General features: G+C 32.9%; 2 protein-coding genes across 3 annotated transcripts; both read left to right on the forward strand.

Moving 5' to 3' along the window:
• Positions 1-3,758: 3,758 nt before the first annotated feature.
• On the forward strand, positions 3,759-6,227 carry Bm5842 (Uncharacterized protein; the record flags this gene model as incomplete). The annotated part of the gene is made up of 6 exons (XM_001900632.1): positions 3,759-3,848; positions 4,539-4,721; positions 4,878-4,958; positions 5,264-5,391; positions 5,530-5,635; positions 6,108-6,227. The coding sequence occupies 6 exons, from the start codon at positions 3,759-3,761 to the stop codon at positions 6,225-6,227; spliced, it is 708 nt and encodes a 235-aa protein (XP_001900667.1).
• A 1,931-nt stretch (positions 6,228-8,158) lies between these two features.
• Positions 8,159-17,156, forward strand: Bma-mog-1 (Uncharacterized protein; the record flags this gene model as incomplete). Of its 2 annotated transcripts, XM_043077257.1 has the most annotated exons (21): positions 8,159-8,397; positions 8,862-9,024; positions 9,183-9,370; positions 9,681-9,846; positions 10,660-10,792; positions 11,040-11,233; positions 11,391-11,536; positions 11,976-12,196; positions 12,316-12,562; positions 12,757-12,905; positions 13,120-13,265; positions 13,415-13,675; positions 13,828-13,929; positions 14,335-14,518; positions 14,801-14,997; positions 15,378-15,500; positions 15,620-15,738; positions 15,816-15,892; positions 16,122-16,330; positions 16,551-16,675; positions 17,102-17,156. In XM_043077257.1, 21 exons carry the CDS (start codon positions 8,159-8,161, stop codon positions 17,154-17,156), a joined length of 3,444 nt encoding a protein of 1,147 aa, XP_042933191.1. The 2 variants fall into 2 exon arrangements, with proteins under 2 accessions (XP_042933191.1, XP_001900666.2); XM_001900631.2 differs by lacking the exon at positions 17,102-17,156 and having other exon boundaries at positions 16,551-16,688.
• Between the last annotated feature and the right edge of the window lie 239 nt (positions 17,157-17,395).

Raw genomic sequence — 17,395 nt, forward strand, 5'->3', positions numbered from 1 at the left:
CTTTTGATCGTAACATTCTTTTCTCTTGTATTTCTCGTTTGGATCGGAATTCGTGTTATGTTGCTTACAGTTTATAAAAGAAAAGAAATGAACAGAGAGATTATGAACAGGTCGAAAGACATGCCGTTGTTTCCAGTAACATAGAGATTGATGCAACGTAGACGAATTTGACTGAAGTTTTGAAGTTGAAATTGCATTATCCGTCGCTTTATCAAAAACCATGTGCATATAAATTTTTCTTCCGGAAGAGAATTGTTGAGTGGTTGACAAATTCATGGGGAGGAAAAGTTTTTAAACCTCCTCTGTGATATGCAAAAGTCTTTCTTGATGTGCTTTTACTAAAATCAACGTGGAGATGAAATATAACATGATCAATATACTTTTTCCATTTGTTTATTTCATTTAATTCATTGTTTTCAGCAATTGGAAATAGCATTGAAAATGATTATAAGAAAGTAACCCTCTGACAAATTATATATGATATTTCTAGGATTACATGAATATTAGTAAATACCACGAACAGTTTCAATTGTTAATTTGGGCAGTCTTAATGGTACTGGAATGCAATTCCGCAATACAATTAAGCTTATTTAAAAGAAGTGATTTTTCTGAGTCATAATATAAATTGAGTTGCTGAAGAGCTAAAGAAAGATTGGAACGATTTTAGTGAAATGAAGTCAGCGAGAATCATTGCTTTCCTAGCTCCAAAAGAAAACTAGTTAACTATCAATAAACTAGTCTGTTTCACTTTTTTTTTATTTTTTGTTTTTTTTTTTTCAGATTTTTCCTTTTTGGTCTTCTGTCTTGATCAAAGTGAAATCTGATAATTCCCCGATATTTCCTTTGGTCATTACTTTACAATGATTTTGCAAACTGATCATTTCCAGCTTCCGAACTCTCGGATGTGTCCAATACACCTTTTCACAGATCTAACTGTTCATCAACTTAGTAATTTCATTACATAACAAGTTTCGATGTTTTACAGCAATTCGGAATTAATATTTGAAAATTTAAAAAAATATATTTGAAATTTTTGGGGTGAAATCTTTGAAGTGGAACCATTTTGTATCTGCTTGGGAAGAGATATAAATTATAATCAGAAAGGTAGAAAAAAAAAAGTTAGGCATGGAGATAAAGGAAAGAAATCTAAATTGGAGGATGCAGCATTTAGAAATACAATAATTGTCACCTCATATACATTAATTATTGATGTCAATTTATTGTCCTCCATTTATTATCTCTGAGATTTCATTTCACATTTCTTTTGAAACTTCTTCCTTTTTAATCACAGCTGACGACTCGTAATAATATCAAGGAGCGTTCTTTTATCACAAAATCATTCATTAAAAAGGAGTGTAAGCCGAGTATCTACTCTTGCTCTGTATTTGTCGAACATTTGCGCAATTGTTCACTAATTATCTCTTTGTTCTTTACAAGCTAAATCAATTTATTGAAGACAACACTTGGTTACTTTGTTATTTACCAACGATAACGTATCATTTGCAGAATATAGTAGTTTCGGTTTTTAGCGCCTAGATGAATTTATCATCGCTTTCATGTCATTTCAAAAAGGATTGTGCGATTAGATTTTCGGTGGTAATAGAGAACGCATGACAACTCCGCTTTATAGAAAGAGTATGTGGTACAGCAAATCGAATTTACATTGCAGTATATCGAAATTTGTAATATGCTTAGTTAACAGGTTGGCATAACATTGTTTCGTTAATAAGGTATGTAGGGCCATCAAAAACATTTCAGTACAATCTTAGTAAAAATACTTCGTCAGAGAAGCATATCTATTCGGAAATTCTTTGGCGAATGAATTGGCAAAACACTGATGTGTTCTTGCTAATTGAGACTTAATTTTCAAGTCACAATAACAATTCCTTTCCACCGAATTACATACAAGCAATCGCTTTACAAGGTTGTAAAATGCAGGAAAACTGAAGACTGAAACGAAGTTTTTTGTTTTCCTTTCACTAAATAATTGACACAACTTATAAATTGTAAAAACAAGTCATTAATTTCAACTTAAGCGAATGTAGTAAATTAAAGAGAAGCTGAAAAGGATGTGCTAATTTCATCTCTATGTTTCATTTACACATCACAGTTGTTAATCTCTTAAATCAAACTCAACTTGAGGGAAGATACAAACATTGTGAATTTACTACATTGCTTCTACTTCCCTTCTTGAATGCTTTTCTTAATGTGTGGTCGGTCGCTATAGCAAAAAACTTTCTGATATTAAGACATTTAGCATTAGAAAAGCGTACTGATATGCTACATGAGACTTACTATTTTAAATTAAATGATATTGAACGAATGTCTACCGATAACAAGGTATGTAATTACCACACTAGAAATACTTCCGGATATTGATACCAGCACTGAAAGGAATAAAAATTTTTCTGGTTAGCCTAACGCTCCTTCCCGATGACAAGCAGTGAAGAAAAACCCACTTCCTGTGATTTTCATCTCCTTATTTACTCCATTTATTAAACTGGTGATGCTGTTTTTGATATCGGAATGCTATATTACAATTATTTGATGGTTTATTTAATGGTGGGTTGGGTTATAATTAACTCATACTTATTTTTTGTGAAAATGTGGACTTATCATCTTTTCTCAGTAGAGCATCTTTACTCTGCAGATATCTAGACAGATTGCTTTTATATCATTCTATATTAAGCCTTCGCTTTCACTAACTTTCTTTCATCTTAAGCTTGGGTGCGAAAATTTTAAATCTGTTTTGGTCCTTCTGCCTTTGGTTTCTGAGTCAAATATTCTGAAATTATTTTTATTTATGTATTTCAATAAAGTGAGAAGGAATTATAGATTAGTAGAATTTATTTACTTTATTTACTTCTACTAAACTTACTCTCTTTTACCGTGAGCAAACGTTATTATTCTTTCAAAAAGTCAACAGTTTTGTTCGAGATTCTCTCAAAAATAATTCATACTACCACATTTTTCAGTCATATATTTTCAGTATTTCTATATTTTCCAGCACTATTTTCTTGTTTTGTTTGAATATACTACACTTTGTTTAGATAAATCTTAATTTCCATCACTTCACAACCAATTTAAGTGCCTAAATTGAATTTCAGCTTTAAGAGTTCCTTTCTTTCTAATATAGCTATATTTTAATGCTCTATAAAGTTATCTGTATCTAAAGATAATTTTCTCAACTAACTTTTTAATTTTCTCCAAAAGATTCAGCCGCATCTCCAGAAGTATTCCCTATTTAAAGGTATTTCTTTTTTACCCAAAAAAAGTACCCCTTTTTTTAGTAGCACAGCAGGGGAAGGAGAGACTATCCTTACCAACTACCCCTCAGGAATCTTTCACAGGACCTTTGCGACGAATCATTCGTTTGACTACGACTTTAAGGCAGGCACTTATCCGAAATATACTCCACTGAATACCCGAATTGGGCGAACTTTGTTGGAAATAAAGCTCGAAGAGTGAGCGGGTTTCCCAGGCATAAGATCAGCTGACTCCTTTGGGAGTTGGAACTGTGATTTGGTAGTAGAGTGGTGTTGGTGACTTTTTTGCTGGTGGGTTTGGTGGCTTTGGACTGGCGGAGAGAAGGGAAAAGTCACAGATGGAAGAGGTCTGCATGTTTAACATGTTACCTGTTCATATCATATTGTTTCTTTTCTTTCGATCTTATAAAATCTCATGAAATTAGTTATTTTCTGGATTGCTCATCATTATACGTAACTCATATAAAGACTAATTTCAGGAATAGAGTGAGAATGGTTTCTGTGTTCCTTTCACGAATTGTTGTGCTCACGGCGGGCACCCTCTATCCTGCATATCGAAGCTATAAAGCTGTTAGAACAAAGGTTTTCCTTCTTGTTAAATATCTCATAGAACACGGTAGTTAATCTAAGTTTATTCAATTTCTTTCTTATCCCAGTTTATTTCGAAAATGAGAGCCTAATTAGGGTTAAGATGAAATCATCAAAGGGTGTCATAGTTATATGCTGGAATGACCCATTAGTAGGCTTTCTTGAAAGAGCTTGCTGGATATTACATCGAACAGTTTTTTTCTTACTCACTGACAGTTCTGATCACTCATTCTTAATTGGACAATCATGTTTTTCTTGGTTGCGTGTTCCATATACACTAAATACTATCAAATTATTGCTGTTCCTGTGCCTCAGTAAAATGTACATTTAGATAAAAAGGCATCAGTAGTGTTGATTATATTTTCATCGGGGATGATTTATCCTCATTTTATGTGTATTACTGATGGGTCATTCCAAATATCCTGGGATTTATATGTGGGATTTTTTTTTTTTTTTATATGTGTTGGTTTTTATACTCACAGAATAGGGGGACTACAGTTTAAAAAAGAAGTCTTTTGCTTTAAATAAACTCATAGTTTAATTAGCATATTAAATTTAGAACTTCAACTTTTGGTTTTTTTCGAAATAAGATCAAGCAGTTATTGCTGTATTGCGAGGCATACCACTTTTTTCAGTTACCAATTTTCCAGTTAAAATTTGTCAGAGTTTTTGAGAAATTTTCAGGATGTGAGAGAGTATGTTAAATGGATGATGTATTGGATTGTTTTTGCTTTCTTTTGCTTCATAGAAACGATTGCCGATGTCATTGTCTCATTTTGGCTACCGTTTTATTACGAATTAAAAATTATTTTCGTATTATGGTTGTTGAGTCCTTGGACCAAAGGCGCTTCAATCTTATATAGAAAGGTAAGCTTTCTGTGAATAAATTTTATCTTGATTTGTGTGTCATACAGAAAGCAGAATTTATGTCTTTTTTTTTTAAATTTTTTTTTGTAAAAATCAAGCAAATATATTCATTCAGCATGTTCAGAGTATTCTGTCTTTTCAATATCTTTTTTATAGTGGGTACATCCTACGTTGACAAAACACGAGAGAGATATTGATCTGCTGCTGGAACATGCCAAGTCAGAAAGTTATAATCAGGTTTGTGTGGTCGTAGTTAATTAGTGAATTGCTGTTGATTGTTGTTATAATATCTTTTATGTGTTTTACATTTTGTGCGATTTGAAGATCTTCCTAACATAATCAAGAAAAAAGCCTATGTTACTTGGGCTAGTAAATCTTTTTTTTTCAGTTTCCATTTAAAAAATATATCTACAATGCTATATTGTTGTGTTAAACGGGTTTCTCGGAGTTATTTCCTAAGACCGAGGAATAGCTTATTCTTAAACTTTATGATTTTTATTAATTAAATTTTTAGAATTTGGATATTCAGATGAACGTTTTAGGTAATGCGATTAGGTAGCAGAGGTATATTGTGTGCTCGTGAAATTATTGCAACAGCCGCATTACGAGGACAAGCGCAGCTTGTGCAACAGCTGCAGCGTTCATATAGCGCCAGCGATGTTAATAACAGGTACAAATCTGTATAGGTAAAGATTGCGTTTTGAATGACGGCTTGGAAGAACGTAGTTCATTAAGTTCTAAGTTATAGGCTATGTCTTTGATATATTAATATATTTCATTTTCTTCGTTAATTAAGTTCAAATTCAAGAGAATCATCATCAAAAGTAATCCGTGTGACGGAAATTCAAGAAGATGACGAACATGAACCAGAGAGCAGTGGTGCTATAGATGTTTTGGAAGATGAAATTGCTTCTGTAAGTTCAATTTTCTAAAGACCGTAAATCATGATCCTTAATTGCAAATTTAGAACTGAAGCAGTTGGTAGAGATGAAATATGAGACTTCTTATGCATTTTAGACAATTTGTCAACTTGAATTTTTTATGTGTTTATCTTCTCATGATACTTTTCTCTTTTGTAATATTAATTTCCTTCATTTCGCTATTGACAGATGTGATTAGTATCAGGAGAAGGACTGCTATATTTTAAGACAGAATTTTGAATGTTCAGACCCTTGAAAACTGGTTGGGTAAATGTATGGTTTTTACTTGTACCGTACATTTAGGATAACACAAATGTGTGTCATGTCAGTACAACACACTGTGCTGAAAAAATCTGTGATAGCTTTGATTTCTCACTGTTTCTGTTTCACTGCAGTGATGTAAGTACGTATTGTCTTGCTTTCCGGTTTGATGCGAAAACATGAATTCAGTTTTCTTTGTTTACAGATTATGGAACGTGAAGACCGAACCGAAGCATTGCGTCGGAGCTCTAGACGTCGGAGATCGCCCGCGTCGGAAACGATTTACAATACATTACCGCGTCGGACAACACGTCAACATAAATAATTTCATTAGTAATATACCGAAGTTCTGTTGATATGTAGTGTTTTTTTTTTTTTGTCAGATATCAGTGTATTTCCCGACATAGCGGTTTATAAGCCTTTGTTATATAAGTGAGAATTGGTTGTATGTTAGTGAATCATTGATTGAATTATGAGGTTGGATTTGTCGTGTTATTACTAGATATTCTGTCTCTGTGTTTAGTGAAAACATAGGTTCACCTTTTGCAGCTTAGTTTTTTAGAAATTGGGGAGGTTTTTGAAGACTCGTTTGTATGATGATTGGATATCTTTTATTGCTAACTTTTTCAACGCAGTTTTGGCTTTACATTTAATGTGGTTTTGTTTATTATGAAACTTTCATCAAATTTGCTTTTCACTATTTGATAGCGTTCGTATTTTAAACCGAAGGACCTTAATTCTACAGCTGCAATTCTTTTCCCTTATTTCCTTCTCTATATGCTTCTTGCATATTTATGTATCCTTAGAACTGCAGTTCTCACTTTTTTGATTCATTAATTATTGTGTCGTCAGACACCTAATATTTTCTTTTTTCCTTTTTTTTTGTCTTTTATTTCTGTATTTTAAATCTAGGAAAGAGTGTATCTCTTGCAGCTTTTTATAAATATGAATCTTGAAAATACTACATGTTCTATTTCAATGCCTTTTGTCTTTCAGCTTCAATTGTAACTGTTGATTTTCTGAAATCTATGAAAGATCCCTTTGCTTTACATTTGAAAAAGCTTAAAATAGAGAAGTTAGCTTAGTGAAGTTTTGATGTACTGAGAAATAGAAGCTCTGTTTTCAGAATCAGGTAGTGCTTTAAACCAGCTAAAATTATCTGCAAATTGAGTTTTTGGTTTTCCCTATCACTTTTCCATCACTGTATAACACTTTTTTTTCATACAATTCTTTTTATTTGTGCCTTGAGGTGCAAGGTTTTTGTCATACCAAAAAACAATTTCCAAACCTCACTTCTTGAGTTCAGGTTTTTTTTCTTTTTTGAATCCCAATGAATTACGTGAATCAGTTCGATTAAGGATATGATTTTTGCATAGTCAACAAGTTTTTGAATCATCATACTACGTTATTTCTTTTGCCAAGTTTGATAGAAAATTTGGGAAGAATCTTATTGATACTCATCGATAAATTTTTTCTGTCAAAATGGCATTCTCGTTGGTTGATTCCTGTCCACTAGTGCCAGGGTCCGTTAAGGTTTTTTTTTAAAAAAAAAACTTTTTAGAAATTTCGGATTGTAAAGCTTTTGTCAATGCTGTATTTTATTGCATTACTTTTTGCCAATTCGGACTAGTACATAATATGTTTATGTCCGGAGGGCTTTGTGTTATTGAAGTTGATGGTAATTAATGATTCTATGCGATGATTTGTAATTCTTTACTAAGTTTTAAAGTAATTTGTGTTTTCTTCATTGTACATTCATTTTTTCTCTCTTCGATTTCTTTGCTCACAAATAATAGAAATAAATTTGAAGCGATGTGCGTAAATGTATAAAGTGATGTCACATGCCATCTTTTCATTAGGTGCTGCTGGTTCTGTCTAATGAAGCACTTTTTTGTTTAGAATTGTTAACTGTATTCCGCACTGTGATTTTCATTCCGGAAACGTTTTCTTACCTCAATGCATTGTATGCAGCAGAGAAAATATTGGATTAGTAGAGAAGTTGCTGCGGTTTGATTTCTATCATTAACTAGTTTCTTGGTTATTTGATAAAGATTTATATAATAGATGGTTCATGAGGTGAGGTTGTTGCTGATTTGATAGGTTTGAAGGGAAGTGTCGTATTTTTTAGCTTTTGGTTATACTAAGTTTTATTTATTATCTTGTCGAGCTTGTTTTAACCATTCTAATGTGTGAGCCTTTCGTGTGCGTCCCTATTCATTTGACTTTATTAGAGGCCGACTTCAAGGACGTAATTAAATGGCGACTAATGATGATTTGAAGCGTTTGGAAGGCACACGAGATACGAAAGGTGGTTTATTCGTTCGTAAAAAGACGGAGAGTAATAACGAGTTGTTTAAACATCCCGGAAAGTCACTTCTCGGTTTGGATGTCCTAGCAAGGTCTCGTGCTCGAAATGAGGTAAATTCCCGGAAGCGTCGAATTGAAGACGGTTCACCTGGTGGCCTTTCGGAGAGCGTACACAAGCAAATCGCCGCGTAAGTTGCGTTACTTTTCGATAAATACTGATTTTTTGAAATTAGAGCAGAAGTCCGTTCATTATCATCAATAAATAATAATAATAATAATAATAATAAATAATACAATAATTTTTATACAATAATATCAATAAATAATAAATAATAATAATAAATAATACAATAATTTTTTTATACAATAATAACTATGACTTTCATAATAATGAAAATTACTTACTACTATTACGGAGAAGAGTAATTTTGCCTTCTAGTAGTTTTTTTACGGTTTTGTTTAATTTGATCACTTTGCTAGCAGCAGAAGTCGAAAACACGCAAAGCATGTTATAAAGCACATGTCCATAAAAAACAGTTTTAAACATCTTGTTTCTGTAACGTCAAAAACATCTCTAAATTGAGCTGTTACCGGAAGTTGTGAGTATTTCCTTCTTTGTCTAACTTTTCACTCACCTAAAACCTTTCTGCAGTTATGTAATCGAAAAATACAAAGGAGAGAAACGCGGAATTTATGCGGATACGAGGAAAAATGAGTGCAAGCAAAGAAGCTGTCATCATAACAAAGGAAGCTGGCAAAAGCATTCTAGAGACCAGAATCCACGAGATAGAGATGCAGAAACTCCTATTTTTAAGGTAAAATTATATGCATTTTCGGTGTTTTTAACAGAATTGAACACAACATTGGTTCGTCCTTAAATATTCATGGACGAATTTGAAATATGCAACTCTTTATGCTGGAAACATATTTGTGCTCAATATTATGAACCTCTAGTATATTATAGTTGCTTTAGGCACCTGACACTCCTTCACGTTCAGCCTGGGAAGAGGATGATTCGGGGCAGATATCAAAAAGGTACCATTCAAGCTGGGATACACCAACTTCATCTGGTCGTCATGATAATACACCTTCAACTCGTAGCGTTTCGAGCATTTGGCAGAGTGAACGAAATCGGAAACGACAAAAGCACAATAAGAAAAGGTAATTAGTCAATGTAAAATGCATATTCTATGATGTATTTGAGCTGAAGTGATGCAGTATGTAAATTTTACAAGGAGGAATTCTTGAGCTTGAATTATTCTTCTCTCTTTGTTTACGGTAAAAGTGGAATTGTGCATTACTCTTTCATATGACAATATAAGTAGAGATTCATTTACCCTTTCAATTTATTACAGATAGCATTACTTACGAGAAGGCTTTTTCATTGAGTGCGAATAGATGCACTGTAGCATGTTTTTGTTAGATTTAAAAAAGATAATTGGTTTGAGTGTAAAATGAAGATATATTTCAGAAATCGAGAGGATACTATTCGTTCGGTCAAGGAGGAAGGAGAGTTAGTTCCAGATTTTCGCAATGCTTTTGAAAGAGCGGAATGGGAAAGAGAACAACAAAAATTGGATCGTGATTGGTACGGCAATGACCAAGGCTATGATGACGAAAACAATCCGTTTTCTCAGGTTTTTTTCTGCTGGCTTAAATTATTGTTCCAACAACAATTTCAATTCTAGTAGTAAGAAAAGAACTTGACTTTGCAGAAAATTTATGATAAATTTGAACGGAATATACAAAAAAGAACAAGATTTCCAATTATCTTAGGAAATATGACATTTACTAGTACTGTTCGCTTATCAAATGATTAAAACGAGTATCATTTTTCAAAGTCAAGTTCATTGCTAGTTCAGCATAAATTTTTTTACTTTTTCTCAGTATATAAGAACGTATGCCATACATTTATGTGGACCCCATACTCAGGTTCTTTCCTCTGGTTTAAGTCCTTGTTCAAAAAAGAATTGGACATGTTGAAATGAATCGCTTATTGAGTATTTGAAAAGTATGACGGAAAAGTTTTGAAAAGCGCAAATTATAGCTGAGACTACTGAGCACTAATTTTTCTTTATTGAATATTTCAGTTACTTTTGTAACTCTGATAGTGTGCTATGGCCAAACTTAAAAAAAAAATTTCCAAAAAATCCTTAATTTAGAATTCATGGACATATGGATGCGTTCTTATATATCGAAAAAAGAAAGAAGTTCATGTATTATGTTGAGCCAGCGATGAACTTGGTGTTGAAAAAATACTCGTAGTAATCATTTGATAGAATTACAACATTAGCAACATGTCTTGTTTCCGAAGATAATTGGAAATTTGCTTTTCTGTTCCGAAGATAATTGGAAATTTGTATTCTGTTCACCTTTATTTTTGGTTCTCTGGGAAGTAATTTTTCACTAGAACTAAACCAACAAAAGCATGTTCAAATTGTTCAATATAGGTTTCCCAAGAATACATAGAAAAAAAAGAAAGACAATGGCAACAAAAACGTGAGAAGCCCCGTCTTACAGTTCGTCAACAACAAATCAAAAAAGACAACAAAATGTGGGAAAATAATCGATTGGCAAGATCAGGTTAACAGCTAAACATTTTATTTTATCTGTTCTAGTTTGTTCTATATATTTGAATTTATTTTACACATTTTAATTTCATATTGTATCTATCGGAATCCCCTTTTCATTTTTACTGGTATTACATATTATAGGTTGGACAAAATATTATATATATATATATAAATAAATAATGTGTACTGCTGTTATACCGATAAACGGATTTCTGTCCGTCTTCAATAAAACTGAATAGTAAATATAAAAATTTGAGGTGTTGTATCACTTACTGATGACGACGATTTCCTCGATGATGAATCGGATGAAAATCGAGTAACACTGCTGGTGCAGAATGTCGTTCCGCCATTTTTGGATGGTCGTTTTATATTTACAAAACAAAATAAACCAGTTGTTCCTGTGAAGGATATAACTTCTGATCTTGCTGTTGTTGCTGCTAAAGGAAGCAAGGTGGTTTAGCAATTTTTCGTGTATTAGGATAAATGGCTTATTGCTTATTTTTTTATTTGTTTTTGAATTTCAAAAGATTTTGTTAATAAACTACCTTCACTCCTTTCTAAAAAGAGTGAAGAAAACTAAGACTAAATCGCCAGATATTTTTTAATAGGTTGTCCGAATGTGGCGTGATAAAGAAGAGCAAAAAAAAGCACAAGAGAAACATTGGGATTTGGCAGGATCAAAATTGGGGAATTTGATGGGTGTTAAAGTAATACCAGATGAGATAAGCAGTGATGATGCTGGGATATGTTATAGGTATGGCTTCAAGATTTTAATAGATATCCTGGTTATTCAGTATTTTCGAGTTATCATACTTTTATGGAATTTATGGTTTGAGTGAGCTTAGAGACTGATGCAGCTAGGCGACATATTCTTCAGTTTTTGTCAAGTTTCAATTCATAGGGTTGTTTTTGAGAATCACTGATCAAAAATTCATGATATTTGAAGATTCACTTTGTAACTTTCCTTATACGGGACATCGTTTCTAGTAAGACTCCTGTGCCAAAATTCTTTAGCAATAAATACAAGAGACAAATTTATCTTGAAATACACCCCAATTTGTTATGATTTTAATTGAACTTAATGCCTTTGATAAATTTTAACTTAAATATTCGAATAATTAAAGCTTCGGTGACCCAATTAATGCTATAACTTTGTTAGCCTTATGCATATCCTTTAATAAAATTTTTTTAAGAGAATCACAACAGTTTGCATCTCATTTGATCGAGTCGGGAGCAGTTTCGGATTTTGCATTGAAAAAATCCATCAAAGAGCAACGGGAATATTTGCCCGTATTTGCTGTAAGGCAGAAAATGCTCAGTGTTATTGCAGATAACAGCGTTGTTATTATTGTAGGTGAAACAGGTAGCGGCAAAACAACACAGTTGGCTCAGTATTTACTCGAAGATGGCTATGGTTTGTTTTGCATACTGTTATATTATCAGAAAACTAAATTTTTATTAAAACCATTTTAATCATTATCCTAGCTGTTTTATATCACTGACATAACGGAGTAGATGTGCTGGGCATTGCAGCTAATTTTGGTCTAATTGGTTGCACACAACCACGACGTGTAGCAGCAATGTCGGTAGCAAAGCGAGTTGCTGAAGAGATGGGCGTTGACTTAGGCCAGGAATGTGGGTATGCTATTCGATTCGAAGATTGCACTTCTGAGAATACAAGAATCAAGTATATGACCGATGGGATTTTGCTCCGAGAATGTTTGAGTGATCCAGATTTAGATCAGTATTCTGCCATCATCATGGACGAAGCCCATGAAAGGTTTGCTAATTAACTTGCTTAAAAGAGCTTTCAACAAACCAAAATAACAACTGCTTGAATGAAGTAAACTTCTTTAATTTTGAATTTTATATAATAGCTCGAGTTGGGAAACACTTTATATTTTTTTTAATTCACTTATCTATTAGCTGTTTTGTTGTACGTGTATAATTCTTATATGTATACACTATGTTAAGGTCACTGAACACAGATGTGTTATTCGGCCTTTTGCGAGATGTCATGGCCCACCGAGCTGATCTCAAACTGATTGTTACTTCAGCTACTATGGATGCTGAAAAATTTGCTAATTTCTTCGGTGGTCATACTCCTTGTTTTACTATCCCTGGTTGGTTATAACACTATTTAAAAAACCTGTCATACTGGATAAAATACACTGTTATTTGATTTGGTTTTGGGAGTTAATATTGAGATTCATTTCATCTTTTCAGTTAGAAATATGTCATTTAGAACTGTATTTTAAATTTCATAATTCATATACGGACTGTTGCAGGTTTCTCTCTTTTATATATATTTGGCGATGCCAATAATTCTTTTTAAAGGTCGCACTTTTCCGGTTGAAATATTTCACGCTCGAACACCTATGGAGGATTACGTCGATGCTGCAGTGAAACAAGCCGTAAGGGTTCATTTGGGTGGTACAGATGGAGATATATTGATATTCATGCCTGGACAGGAAGATATTGAGGTTTGCCTTCATGGAAAAGAATTCAAATACTAGTTAGGACTCGATGAAAGTTTAAGTGAAGTTAGTTAGAAAAGAAATAGAAATTTTTTTCTCATTCCATGTTATCTTTGACTGATTGGATTTCTTACATTATTTCTGTTACATCTCAGGTTACATGTGGAATGATCAAGAATCAGTTGGAAGAACTAGATGAAGCGCCACCGCTTGCTGTATTGCCAATTTATTCGCAACTTCCAAGTGATTTACAAGCAAAAATATTCCAAAAAGCTCCGGGTGGCATCCGCAAATGCATTGTAGCAACAAATATCGCGGAAACATCGTTGACTGTTGATGGCATACTTTTTGTTATTGATCCTGGCTACTGTAAGCTGAAAGTTTTCAATCCTCGCATTGGAATGGATGCACTTCAGGTAATTTTTATTTAATTAAAATAAATTTGATTTTAATAGAACCAAGATGCCAAAGATGTGCTTTATGTCCATGTTTGTCGGATACAACATCGAGCAGAGTTTATATTTATATTAGCTGCCAAGAAACAAAGGACCCAAATGATTTTTTCCAGGTTTTTCCAATATCTCAGGCTTCAGCTAATCAAAGATCTGGTCGAGCTGGTCGCACGGGTCCAGGACAGTGTTTTAGACTTTATACTGAGAGACAGTTTAAGGTATTGTTAAATTTCCTCTAATTTTTATTGTAAAGAGAAAAACTATTAAAATCTTTTAGAAAAGAAGATAAATCGAATACAGAGAGAATAGGGGTAAGTAAAGCATTACTGATAATTCTAGATTGTGCGGTGTAACGTTTTGTAAGATTATAATGACTAGTTTCTAGATCGTTGGTGTATTGTGCAATAGTAGAGTACTATTTGTATAGCAACATGAAATATATATATAATGATTCAATATAAATTTTTTTTCAAATAATTTCAGTTTTTTATTACAAACATATATTGTTCTTTAGATTTTCGAAACTGTAGATTTATTTAAACTTCAAGATTCCTGATTCATTTTTTTCCGAAAAATGTAGATAATTACTTCATCGCTTGGTTTTTCCTATTGTTTTATCTTAGGAGGAAATGTTAGTAGCTACTGTACCAGAAATTCAAAGAACAAATCTTGCAAATGTGGTTTTACTGCTGAAATCTCTGGGAATCGATGATTTGTTGAAATTTCATTTCATGGATGCACCTCCTCAGGACAACATGTTGAATAGCATGTATCAACTATGGACACTAGGTGCTTTGGATAATATAGGTCATTCATTTAAAATTTCTCTAGTTTGCTCATTTTTATGCTTCCAGTTTCTTAAAATCAGTATATCACGTTATTAGAAATTCTGAACTGTCCCGGGAGAAAGTTTTGTGCAGTAGCACGACTCCATTTGTATGGCAATATAAAATGATTCAATATATCTGATTACTTAATTTCCCTTCTCGTATGATTTGAAATTGGTGAGATTCATTGGTAATTCTTGCATTGAAATGCAAATATTTCTAATTTTTACTCAAATCGAATAATATTTTTTCACTCTTCCAGGTAGACTTACTGATTTGGGTAGAAAAATGGTGGAATTTCCATTGGACCCAACTCTTTCTAAAATGCTGATTGTGTCAGAAGGAATGCATTGTAGTGATGAAGTGCTTACAGTCGTCTCAATGCTTTCTGTGCCTGCTATATTTTTTCGTCCTAAGGGACGAGAAGAGGATGCTGATGCAAAAAAAGAAAAATTTCAGGTGTGTTTTTTCTGCTTCTTATAAAGAATATATAAAACAGAACACCTGCTTTTATTGTTTAACTATTGGTGTGAATAATGATTCAGTGCATTTCTCTCGCTTATGTTTTCGCATAAAACCCATCGATGTTTAGCATATGAAACTAAATTACTAGAGAACAGAAAAATATAGTTTTGAACCGCTTCGGATTTCTAGCGATCGTTGGTGATATTTAACATTTGATCGAAATATTCTGATCGCTCACTCCACTCTTTTGCAATGTTGAAAAAGTTTCAGGGTATCGAAAAGAAATGTATGTGAATTATATAAATTGATCGCTGAGTAAATTCCTTGTTTTACACTTTAAAGCCACTATGTCATCTTTAAAATGCTAATTTCAGGTACCTGAAAGTGATCATCTTACATTCTTGAACGTCTACTTGCAATGGAGACTCCATAAATATTCGACGAAATGGTGCAATGACAACTTCATTCATACTAAGGCTATGAAGAAAGTTCGGGAGGTCACATTGTTCTTTTGATTCACTATCTTTCGTCGCCTGAGTTTTACCGTTCATAATGCTTCGCAGCTTCTTTCCCATTCTTTTTTAATCGAAATACATTAATTTTTTCTTACTTTCAGGTTCGTGCTCAGCTGAAAGACATTATGGAGGAACAGAAAATTGAACTAATATCATGCGGTACGGACTGGGATGTCATACGAAAATGTATTTGTTCAGCCTATTTTCATAATGCTGCAAGGTAAGTGAACTGAAGTCGGTTTTTATGCATTAAGAAAGAGTTATTTTTGTTTTTAGAGTTCTGTTTTTATATTTCAGGCTGAAAGGAATTGGAGAATATGTTAATGTGAGAACTGGAATTCCCTGTTTCTTGCACCCTACATCCGCGCTTTTCGGTATTTTTTGGACTTAATTAATGATTAGGATACTACTTATCCATGAATTTGAAATTCGAAAATTTCCTGTTATATATCTTAGACTGCTCTTGATTTTATTAACCATGCGATACACAACTGCTACTTTTTTCTGAGTCCTATCCTTATTCTGTTGTTTCCTAAGCCGATTTGTTTGTAGCTTATATTGAAGTTTAAATAAGAATTTTTGTCAACTTTCTCATCATTTTAGGAATGGGATATATGCCAGATTACGTTGTGTATCACGAACTGATCATGACAGCAAAAGAATACATGCAATGTGTAACATCAGTTGAAACACCATGGTTAGCTGAACTTGGACCTATGTTCTATTCCTTAAAAGAAGCTGGTTCAAGTAGAATCGAGAAAAGGCTGCAAAGTATGCATGATGCTCGGAATATGGAAGAAGAAATGAAACAAGTAAAATTTTGACATTAAGGGAAGATTGAGTATGGTTGATTTTTTGAATCATATTAATGATTTAAATTCAAAATACGTAGTTCAGTAGAGCCTAAACTTATATCGCTGTTGCCTGCTTTATTCAATTCATTGTTTCTAAAATTATGGCTTTAGCTTTACCTTCAATTATTTGTTGAAATAATTTAGTTTCGAGTTCTTGTCTTCAAAAATTATTTTTTAGGCAACAAGCAGAATGAATGAAATAAAAAAAACGGAACAAGAAAAGAGTCATTCGGCTCGTTCAGTTTCATCAGCACAGATAGCAGAACCTGGAAAAGTCTATGCATCTGTAAGATCCTCGGAAAGGTTTGGGATGTAGTCATTATCTCAGAATATTTTCTTTGTCCATTTTTTATATTGATCTAAAGTACTGTCAATAACGCCTATGTATTGAAATATTATGAATCAGTTTTTGTGTGGATAAATAATGGCGCTTTATCTGACTTTTTTTACACGCAGTATTTTAAGATGTAGCATTGGAGGTTAACTGAAAAAGCAAAAAATGTTTTATTTGCCATATTAAAGATTCATGAATTTCATCAGTAAAGACTAATGGAATGGTAAGCGAGACTAGAAAGATGACTGTCTCAAGAATCTTCAATCTGAGAGCTTGGAAAATGCGGCAATTTTTTTTCCTTTCTGATGATGTGTGAAATCCATTTTTCTGGCGTTGAACTACTAAATTTTTTGCTAATGATTCTATTATCTATGTAGCCATAATCGTTTTTATAGAATTGAATATCATTTTTGCACTTCTCAGTTTTCGACAAACTGTATCGTATGGTAGAGCTATCAGATAATCAGAAGATGAGTTGTGACATTATCTACACTGTATTACGAGAGATTCCTAGCAGTTTCCTGTCAGCTGATATTGCCGCTATAATATATCTGTTGTCATTTACTTTTTCTCTTAAATTTATTAATGTAGTACTTATTCTATAAAGTATGCATGTTACATTGTATTCTCTGTGTAGAAGTTATAGTAAATTCATGCTATGCACACTATATTTTTTATAAAGAAATGTA

Source organism: Brugia malayi (assembly GCF_000002995.4).
Source record: "Brugia malayi strain FR3 genome assembly, contig: Bm_v4_Chr1_scaffold_001, whole genome shotgun sequence".
NCBI lineage: Eukaryota > Metazoa > Nematoda > Chromadorea > Rhabditida > Onchocercidae > Brugia > Brugia malayi.